General features: G+C 52.7%; 2 protein-coding genes across 2 annotated transcripts in view; both read left to right on the top strand.

The window, feature by feature from the left end:
- Nucleotides 1–1,495: 1,495 nt before the first annotated feature.
- LOC124555855 lies at nt 1,496–3,890 on the top strand. The gene is made up of 4 exons (XM_047129920.1): nt 1,496–2,068; nt 2,156–2,437; nt 2,512–3,441; nt 3,543–3,890. Exons 1-4 carry the CDS (start codon nt 1,496–1,498, stop codon nt 3,888–3,890), a joined length of 2,133 nt encoding a protein of 710 aa, XP_046985876.1.
- A 1,133-nt stretch (nt 3,891–5,023) lies between these two features.
- Nucleotides 5,024–10,526, top strand: part of LOC124555854 (flocculation protein FLO11-like) — a 37,877-nt gene continuing 32,374 nt past the window's right edge. The window contains exons 1-2 of the mRNA XM_047129919.1: nt 5,024–5,289; nt 5,573–5,818. Of these exons, the coding sequence (XP_046985875.1) occupies nt 5,024–5,289; nt 5,573–5,818 (512 nt within the window). The remainder of the gene's footprint in view (nt 5,290–5,572; nt 5,819–10,526) is intronic.

Here is a 10,526-nt window from a genome sequence, read left to right as displayed (position 1 = left end):
AGGTCGGCCGGCGGGAGGTCACAGGCGAGGGCCCCCTTCGTCCTTAATTAGTGCTGGGCGAAAGCCACATGCGAAAGCGGCCCGGGAAGCTAGTACCACAGGCCGCCTAGCCTTAGATAATAGAGTGGGGCTATGCCCACAGCCCAGTCCGGTCCCCGAAGCTAGTAGGACAGACCGGCTGGACTTAAGATTAACTTACGCGGCGGTCCTGACCCGCAGCAGCGTGGTGGGCTCACAGGCTGCCTTGCCCTCGCCCTGTGTGAGTGTGCAGACGTCTGCGACATCCAGGACGGCAGTGGTTGCTGCCCCCGCGTCGTGCGAGCCGTTGTGTGCGCACGCCGCGGTAGTCTGCCATCCCCCTGTCGATACGCTCCGCGACGTCAACCGTGTCGCCACGAGTGCCGAGCGCAAGTTCGGGAGGTGAAGGCAGCACGCTGCCGACGCCTGCCGCCGAACGCGTCGCTCCGGCCAGAGGCGCAGTGTCCGGCAAAGGACGCGGCTCGCCGCTGCTCGCGCCGGCCACCGCGTCCAGTGGCGTACGCTGGCCACGTCGTGCGGCTGCCGTAGGCGCCTCCCGCCCGCCATCTGTCGGGAGCGTGGGTACCGGCCTGGGACTGCCGCCCGCATTCGCTACGCCGCCAACAGGTAGCTCTGCGATGCCGACGGACAGTGGCAGGCAGGCTGTCTCGCTCGCCGCGACCGGTGGTGTTGTCACTCACGGCGCAGCCGCGCCGCTTGTTGACGCACCAAAGGCCGCGCGCTCGGCGGATGCACCGGACGGTGTGGTGCTTGTGCGGTCGCAGACGTACACGCGTCGCGGCTCCTCTGCCCTGCCGGCGAATGCGTCGAGTGGCGCCATTCACTCCGTCTCCGCTCTGGCAGGGAGTGTTATTAATAAAAAAGTTTCTCTTACAGACAATGAGTGGCACGTAGTCACCCCACGGAGGGACAGACGCCGTGCTGCAGGACGCAGACCACCGCCTCTGGACCGACGGCGCATTATACCGCCCAGTCCGCGTAGCAGCGGTCCGGCGCGAGTCGACGCGCCTGAGCGACCGGCGCGAGCTACACCTCGTGTTTCTCGCGCCGGCGGCAAGGCGCTGGCGACGCTGGGCCATCTGTTGGCGGCGCGGCGAACACCAGCCGCGGTGCGCCCGACCCGAGCGCCAGGCCGGCGCAAGCTACACCGGCCCCCGCTGCTACCGCTGCGCCACCTGTCAACGGCGCGGCGACTGAAAGCAGCACTGCGCGACCCACGCCAGATGGCAGCACGGCACCACCACCGACGCAGACGACGGAGCGGCGCGACGTGAACGGAGGGACTGCAGCTGCATCTCCGAGACCTGGCAGCAAGAAGAGGAGATGCAGACACCGTAACAACCGTCCCAGTCCCAACCTTCCGCCGCAAAACTCCTGTCCAAGCTTTGCTTGGCTTGATCTGGCGAACGCTTTCGGCTCGGTGCCTCACGCTCACCTCCTTGGAGTACTGAGCGGGATGGGACTACCAGAGCAATTGCATCAGCTAATTGCCGATATGTACAATGGTTGCTCCACCCGCGTCCGTACATCTGACGGACTAAAGGAGGAGATTGAGATCCAGGCGGGGGTCAAGCAGGGCTGTCCACTGTCGCCCATCGTCTTTCACCTCGCGCTCGAGCCGGTACTTCGCGCCGCAACCTCGCTCAGAAATGAGTGTGGTATTCCGCTTAGCGGCGTCAGTGTGAGCGCACTGGCGTATGCGGACGATATCGTGCTTCTGGCGCGGGATTCAGAGGCGATGCAGACGCTCCTCAATGTTGTGGGTGAGGCGGCGACGTTGGCCGGGCTTACCTTCAAGCCGTCGAAGTGTGCCACGCTTCACATCCGCCGTCGGCAGACACTAGGCTCGGTATTCGCCCTGGAAGGGGGAGAACCAGCCGTGCTCTGTGCGGGTGACGCCTACCTCCATCTTGGCGTTCCCACCGGGTACAAAGTCTCGCAGACGCCAACGGATGCGATGGCGGCAGTTCGACGTGACTTGCAGCACCTGGACGCTTCCCTGCTGGCTCCCTGGCAGAAGATTGACGCTGTGCGTGTCTTCCTCCCCCCTAGGCTTGACTTTGCACTCGACAAGGCAGTGAAAGCGGCTGTCAAATCATGGCTCTTCCTTCCACAGCGTGCGTCCACTGAACAGCTGTACCTCGCGCTGGGAGAGGGAGGATGCGGCCTGACGCCGCTCGCGGACGCTGCGGACATCTCGACGATCGTCCACGGCTTCCGCATGCTGCACTGCGACGACGCCACCGCCCGCGACATCGCCTGGGCCACTCTATCTACGGCCGCGCGCCGCCGACTGGGGAGGGAGCCGAGTCGACCCGACTTGGCCACCTACCTTAGCGGCAGCACTGAGGGTGACCTCGCACGTGACGGAGGCGGCATCCAGTCACTGTGGACACGCGTCAGGAACGCCACAAGGCGCCTAGCGCCGCGTGGCGTCACCTGGCGCTGGAGTGAACTGCTCTCTGAGTGCAGGTGGAGGTCAACGGCCGACCCGCCATCGCTGACGACGCGGAACACGGCGGCATCGGAGGGGTGACGCAGCCGGCCACGGAGGGGGCGGCGCCTGGGACTACACGACACCTCGAAGATGGCGGCGATGGACCGCAGCACGATGATGACAGCGTGGGACGCACCGCCAACATTGGCGTCGAGCATGTCCGGGTGGGAGAGGGCGCCAAACGTCTCCTCTCGCGGACGCTCCGCGAGTGTCTGAGGCAGCGCCTGCGCAACATCCTACTCAGGAAACCGGACCAGGGGAAGGTGTTCGAGTGCACCAGGGAGTCCACAGCGTCCAACCACTTCATTGCGGGAGGCAAATACACGCGCTTCGCAGACTGGCGCTTCATACATCGCACCAGGCTCGGAGTCGTGCCTCTCAACGGCTGCCGCCGTTTTGATGGGCGGGCAAACAACAACAAAGCCTGCCGACGCTGTGGCCACAACAACGAGACGCTCCCACACGTGATCAACGCGTGTATGGTGCACTCAGCAGCCCTGCAGTATCGCCACAACGCGGTCCTCAACCGCCTCGCGACAGCAGTCGCTGGGCGGCCAAGGAGAGGAAACACTGCTGTTCCTGACGTCAGGATCAACCAAGCCGTCATAGGGGACAGCAGTGGGCTGCGTCCGGACCTCGTAATAACTGACGAGGCCGCGAAGACTGTGACCATCGTCGATGTGACGATCCCCTTCGAGAATAGGCGGATTGCGCTCGACAACGCTCGGCAACTGAAGAAGATAAAGTACGCCGACGTTGCGCGCGGATTAGCCGCTCGCGGCTATTCCGTCACTGTCGACGCCCTGGTTGTCGGCAGTCTGGGGGCGTGGGACCGCCAGAACGATGCAGTGCTTCGGCACCTAGGCATCGCTAGCCGCTACTGCCAACTGATGCGGCGGCTGATGGTGTCTGACACCATCAAGTGGTCCCGCGACATTTACGTGGAACACATTACTGCCTACCGCCAGTATGTGTCCCCCTAGACTGTGGCATGCTCTGACGTCAGGCTGCGAGACCCTCGAGACTGCAGTCGTCGGAGAACTTCGAGGTCGGTGCCTTCGTGACGTCGGTGTCGAGATTCTCCTCCACGACGCGGGACCTGCGGCGCTACACCATCTTCGCGCTGCACCGCAGCAGTGCCGAGTCAGTAGCGGTGGTGCGGTGCTGCCTGGTGGCCCTCCCTCCGTGGTGTCCGCCGAATATGGCCCCCACCCCGGTTGGCGCGGTGCTAGGCGGCGCCAAACGTGTGCCTACTGCCCGGCAGTTTCCAGCCAGCGTGGGAAGCAACGCCCTCCTGCCACGACACCCCAGTGACGTCTGCCGCAAGGCGGACAGAGGGGAGAAGTCCGGCTGAGTGTGACCCGCCTGCGTGCGTGGCGCACCAGCCGCTGGCAGCCGTGCATGTGCAGTGTGCTGTCAGGGCATGGAGAAGAATGGAAAAATAAAATAGCCCCTAAATTAGGTCCAACCTACCCTGGTCTGACATAAGTAAGGCCGCGCCTATCGCTGGAATACTCTTAAGGATGACATACTTAAGTACCCGCGCCTAACGCGGTCTCTCAATGTTTAAGTAGTGGGCTTAACCCACGAACTAGAATAGTAATACAATACTTAAGTACGGTTAGAACCGTTTGTCTAAATTTTATCTAAACTTACTAAATCTGTAAAACTCGCATTGTATAGAGTCATGAATATTCTTTTCCTAAATTTATACTTCGTGAAAATGTAACTAAGAATTATCTCGATAAATAAAAATCTGTTCTTATCAGCTTAATGCTGGCAAGGTTGGATAAAAAACACACTGATATGCGATGTATTTTCTTTAGTCACTGGTCTTCCAGCACCCAAATATGACGAAGCTGCAGCAGCAGGCTCCGGAACGTGGCCGGCCTTGCTGTGAGGGTAGCAACTGCCGGTGTTACTACCGGACCTGCCCTGCATTGAAGTCTTCCTCCCTCTTTATCTCCCGATTATGACTGAGGGTTGCGAGATGCTCAGGCCCCATCTGGCCCTTCCTCGATCGAGGTTCAGCGATCTGCAGGGAGGCAGATGCAGACCGGTCTCCTGTGTGTCCAGCCTTTGCTGTCGACACCGGCGGCAGAGTTGGTAGCGACGTATGAGCCTTCCACTCTGCTCGTCTTCCTTTTTTTCCCCCGGCCAGCTACGTCTGGGTCTCCACTGGGGATAAACACAAGATTATGACTCTCTCCATCTTGGCCAGAACCCAAGATCTTATATTTCCGAGATAATTCTTAGTTACGTCGGCCCGAAGTGTGATGCTCCGGTGTCCGGCAGCCGCCGTAGAGCTACACCTTCGCGGCTATTTTCTCCTTACCGACTGTGAACCTCTCCTACGTTCCTTCCCAAGTATTACCTCAATGACTAAAAAATCTGTTCTTATAAACTTAATATGGGCTAAAATGGACCGATTTCTGCACCGAGAAGCGGTCGCGTTTATTTTTTTGTTTCAGGTCCGCGACCTGAACGATGGAGCTGGTGGTGACGCTGCCGACGGAGGTCTTCCGCTGCCGGATTTGCTTCGTCACCAAGGCTGCCGGCAGGCCAACCTTTGGCGAGTATAAGGACCACTCGGCCCTTCTCCTCCAATACAGAAGGCTGCACGACCCGGAAAAGACTCCCGTTTTCGAGTGCGAGTTTTGCGGCCGACGCGACCCGCGGCTGAAGATGAAAGCGGCCATCAGCGGATCTGCAATGCAGCATCCGCTACCCCTGGCGATGCCGGTCGGGGGAGAGTGAGTATGGGACACGATGCTGTGTCCGGTACTCTGGGGCCCCCAGAGAGGTCGGCCGGCGGGAGGTCACAGGCGAGGGCCCCCGAAGCTAGGAGGACAGGCCCTTCGTCCTTAGTGCTGGGCGAAATCCCCAGGCGACAGCGGCCCGGGATGTTAGTACCACAGGCCGCCTAGCCTTAGATAATAGAGAGGGGCTAAGGCCACAGACCAGTCCGGTCCCCGAAGCTAGTAGGACAGACCAGCTGGACTTAGGATTAACCTACGCGGCGGTCCTGACCCGCAGCAGCGTGGTGGGCTCACAGGCTGCCTTGCCCTCGCCTTGTGTGAGTGTGCAGACGTCTGCGACATCCAGGACGGCAGTGGTTGCTGCCCCCGCGTCGTGCGAGCCGTTGTGTGCGCACGCCGCGGTATCTGCCATCCCCCTGTCGATACGCTCTGCGACGTCAGCCGCGTCGCCACGAGTGCCGAGCGCAGTTCGGGAGATGAAGGCAGCACGCTGCCGACGCCTGCCACCGAACGCGTCGCTCCGGTCAGAGGTGCAGAGTCTGGTAAAAGCCACTGTACCCAGTGGCGTGCCCTGGCCACGTCGTTCGGCTGCTGCAGGCTAGAGAGCCTGTATAGGGAGAGAGTGGCCATAGGTGAAGTTGCCCGTGATTGGTTGATTAGCTTTGGTGCCATTTTCTGCCAAACGTCTCTCGCGCTTCCTATGTTAGCTTTTGAGTTGAATTGAAGTTCAGAGGACTTTTGGAAACGATTAAAAGGTATTTGAATTATTGAGAGACTTGTTATGCGTTGCGCATGCACGTTCGATTTAGTTTATCGTTTTAGAACGTAATTAGCGTCTGCGATCTCAAATACGAGTTGAAATAATGAAGCTATTTGTGATGAAGTCGGTAGGCCTACATGTTTGAAGTAAACACGTTAGTAATTGTACAGTATTGTTTTTGACATCTGTAATTCATTCTGCAGACGTTCGTAAACGATGCCAGGAAGGAATGAGTAACTCTTGTAATAAAGTCCAAGTACAACTTTATTAATGGTATATATTAACCAAAATATTCAGTTACGCCTATAAAAAGTTTGGTTCTTCACTTTGGCCAGAAAACTCTGATTTTAAGGTATCAGTTTTTTAAAATATTTTCAGTCACGCAAAACAGGTAGGCCTATTACAATTTACTGCGTTTTTAAGCTGTTATTTCTTTAACAGTTCGTGCATACTGGTAGCATCATAAGCTTTTCTGAACCCAATATCTGACAGTCCTTGCTGGAAACGGAAAGGTCCTGTAATAATTGTGCCATGCTCACTCGACTTTATAGCGTGAAACTTTATTTCGTCCAGAATCAGAACACTAGGCATTATTTTGGTTTTCTTGTGAAACTCCAAATGGTTTCCAATGTTTCATTATTGCATAAAGCATGCTATTTTCTCTGATGGATCATAATAGTGTCACTATAGACACTACCACCCAGGAATATATGTCTACAGCATAACTAAAGTGATGTGAGTGTAGGTCCATCAGCCGGAGGGAGTATGTAAGGGGCAACTCCAGCATGTAGACACACACTACGAATACTGAAATGGTCACAACAGCAGCATGCAAGCATGCCAGATCGGATAGCCTCTGCCATTCCCTCCCCATGGCACCTCATTTGACTACAGTCTACTCACTTTGACCAATCATACATGGGCAAGCCATGAATGTTCGTGCTGGGCTCGAGCAAGTATGTGTGAGTGAAATGCCCTATTTGCAGACGTCTAGTGGGAGGGACAAGGAATGTCCTTGCCCTGAAGTCCTGTGACACATCACGGCTTCCACTTCAGCACTCTTAAAGACAGTCCATTATGTGCTCAGGTGGAAGCTGCTGACTGTGCTCCAGGATGTCAACTGTCAGAAGATTAGGCCCTGGTCATCCATCATGGATCAACCAAGGCTGCAGCAGATGCTGAATAGCTGGCTAGTATACTGTGGAAATGTAAAACACCTGATAAGTATGGGGATGACAGTTTTTAGATCATCTTTGATTACCTGCAGTATAAGAGGGCTGGCCGCCCACCAGTGCTCTTACCCACAAAGATCCAGTAGACAGAAATGGCAGATCACAGCTGTGGCATGAAGCAGGTTATAGGCTGGCCATCATCAATCAGCTTGTCATAGTTTCATTGAAACCCAATAGACTCTCATTCCCTTTGGTTCTAGTGACACAGGCAGAATGTCAGCATGAGTGATGTGTCTTTGAGCTCCAAAAGCAGTGTTATTAAAAGGGCCAAGCCTTTCTGCCTCTATCTGAGATTGTGTGGCAATGCTCACCTTTCACCCTATTACATTGGCAATTTGCTTTGTTAACATTCCAATTGGCACACTGGTGTACAGCTAACCTTCTCTGTTCTGAGATTACTTGGTAAAACTTCTAAAACCTTTAAACAGATGCAATAAAATTATTCTGCAGTGCAACATTATGCAATTGCTTAGAACAGTGCAGGTGGATGAACTCTTGGAATGTGAGGATAACCAATGAATCGGCTAGCCTGCCCATTCCCCATTAAATCCCATCAAGCACATCAGAGATGAATGAGGGAGGTGTATTGCAGCACATACACATGTGCTAGTGGCCATCCACTTACTGTCAACTGCACAGGATGGACAATGGAATGATCTACCACAAGGACGCCATTCACGGTAATCATATACCCCATTAAGAACTGTGTCCTACCTTTTGTAATTTAGGGGACAATATAACCTCATATCAAAAGGATAGGCTAATAGGAATATTTGGGCAAGATTTGGTATAAACGGCAGCGTGAGTTAGACAAAATTTTTCTAAATGGGCAAAATGATATTTTGTGCCACTGATCTTACCCCTACTCTGCCCCTGCCCTACATTCTTGCACTAGTGTCAGATTTCACTACAAATTTTATATGCTCTATACCACTGTATAGGCCTTTGTGGCCAGTGTCAGTTAATGCAAGTATAATCTGGGTAAGGTACCACATCATATTCTACAGTAACTATCACTTGATAAAACTGACAGTTTGATATAGTTCCCATGCTCTTCTTCTGGGACTATTAGTGTATTTTGCTGTCAAGAATCCATTATATTTTGTTGTCAAGAGTCCATTACATTTTGTCATGACTCCTCTACAGAACTTGACATTGTTACAACTTTAACATCATTGATATTATTGCTCTCATGTGATGGAATGAGTGGGAAACTTATTGTAATTGGTTTCCTGTTGTGGAGGGAGTGGGGATCTGCTGCTTATAATGTGCCATGAGTGGTAGGGATGTGCACTGTAGTTTTCTTCTTGTGGGTACACGGGTCATATAGTGGCTGTAGTTCATTGGAATTCTCACATCTCAAGTTGTTTGTGCAGCCTTTTGAACTCTGATGGCTGCCAGCCAGGATGCTGCAAGCCTACCATCATCCTCTATGTTCATATTGTTAGGATATTTTAATACTTCAGTGAACACTCTGATTCTGTGTTTCACCAACCCTGACTGTCAAGAACACAGTTTTTGTTGAATTTTATTTTCTTGCTGCAATCTTTCTGGTGTTCAGCCACTGCAGATTTGTTGTGCTGCCCAAGCTGAGTGTAACACTTGTGCTCCTGAATGTATAGAGCTACTGGTCTGCTGATGTAGACTTCTCTACATTCTTGGTCCACATTGATCCCTGATGGATCCTAACACAGCCTGTCTTCTACAGCACTCACATGGTCCAGGATGTGTTAGGCTTTAAAATTGTGTCATAATAATTTCATTCCATCATAATGATATGTAATGAACCCTGAACAACATAATGCACCATTAGATTGATTAGAATGTAACTGTAACTTTGATCAAGTAGTCATTATTTTACAACATGACCTAGCACCATACCCAGAAAAGCTGTATAATAAACGATACATTCTGTACACAAATACTGCACTTGGACACAACAGGTGTTCCTCTCAGTGGCCATGATAGTGGATTGACATAAACTTGTGACTCAATCTTTCTATCAATACCAGACTCATCCCCAAATGTAACCAGAAACTTTAGAGAAGACCTCATTCCCCTAGTATGACTATTCCCAATCAGTGTCATCACTGGAGGAGCTTTTAATCATCCAACTATCAGTTGGAAAAAATACCATTTTGTAAGAGGTGGACATGAAAAGACATTCTGCAAAACATTACTAAATCCCTACTCTGAAAACTGCCTAAGACAGATAGTTGGGGAGCCAACCAATGATGTAAAAATACGAGTTCTGATAGCAACAGATAGACCAGACCTCTTTGAGGATGTCCATACTGAAACCAGTAATAGTGACCAAAAGATGTTGTAGCGACATTGATTATTAAAGTATGAAGGGTAGCTGATACAAGTAGGAAGATTTCCATCCTAAGGAAGTTAAAGAGTCAGCTGTGTCACATCACAGGAGAAGTGAAATCATTTCCCTCTGGGGAGCATGTAGGAGAACTGAGGCTCAAGTTTAAAAGAATTCTCATGTATGTAGAACAACAGTTTGTGGTGGAAGTGTCCTCCAGCATATAAAGTCATTGGTAACGAATTACCAGCATCTTCATAATAAGTATGGAGACACAGCTTAGCATCAGTTGTGGACTAGGACTTGATGTGGGACATCTGTGGCTACAAGTGCACTGGCCAGGCATAGCTTTGCAATTCAGGGCAGGGTACTCTTGTGGATGCAGAAGCCCTCCTTGATTCTTGCTGTTGAAGACAACCCTCCAGTAGTGGTGATGGCCTCTGTGAGTGGTGGCATACAGCAGCAGTTTGCCTGCATAAGTGCAGGAAGTAGGGTGGCAGCACCACACTAGACATGAGTAGCTGCCCTCCAAGACAGAAGTCCAGCTATGGCTGAAGTGAACCTGAGTGGTCCACCAGATGGAAATCTCCAAGTCCACAGGTATGGAAAAATAGTACTGGAACATGGCTCCACGATGATGGAGCCCAAGTGTCATGGTGGCAGCTTGCAATACCATGTCACCCCATTGCTTGACATGGACCTCCTATCACGTAGGTGATACCAGACTGTGGGTACCTCTATTGAAAATCTTGGGTATTTATACAGCTTCAATGCACACATGTTGTGCTGAGGCACTGCTTACGAGTATGTATATCAAAATATGGTGATTGCCAGTAGGTGCATCAATGTGCTAGCTGCTGCTGCAAGCACTGGTCCTTGGGCTGAAATGTAGAAACCAAATGGTGGTATTTACTGTGTCTGATGTGAT

Source organism: Schistocerca americana, chromosome X (assembly GCF_021461395.2).
Source record: "Schistocerca americana isolate TAMUIC-IGC-003095 chromosome X, iqSchAmer2.1, whole genome shotgun sequence".
Taxonomy (NCBI): domain Eukaryota; kingdom Metazoa; phylum Arthropoda; class Insecta; order Orthoptera; family Acrididae; genus Schistocerca; species Schistocerca americana.
The sequence above is the reverse complement of the archived record's forward strand: the minus strand, read 5'-3'. Positions and strand labels throughout refer to the sequence as shown.

Coding starts and splice junctions, on each gene's coding strand:
- LOC124555855 (XM_047129920.1), top strand. CDS start 1,496: ATGGGACTACCAGAGCAATTGCATCAGCTAATTGCCGATATGTACAAT. Junction 2,069..2,155: donor CCTGGCAGAAGATTGACGCT/GTGCGTGTCTTC, acceptor TTCCTTCCACAG/CGTGCGTCCACTGAACAGCT. Junction 3,442..3,542: donor AACTGATGCGGCGGCTGATG/GTGTCTGACACC, acceptor CTCTGACGTCAG/GCTGCGAGACCCTCGAGACT.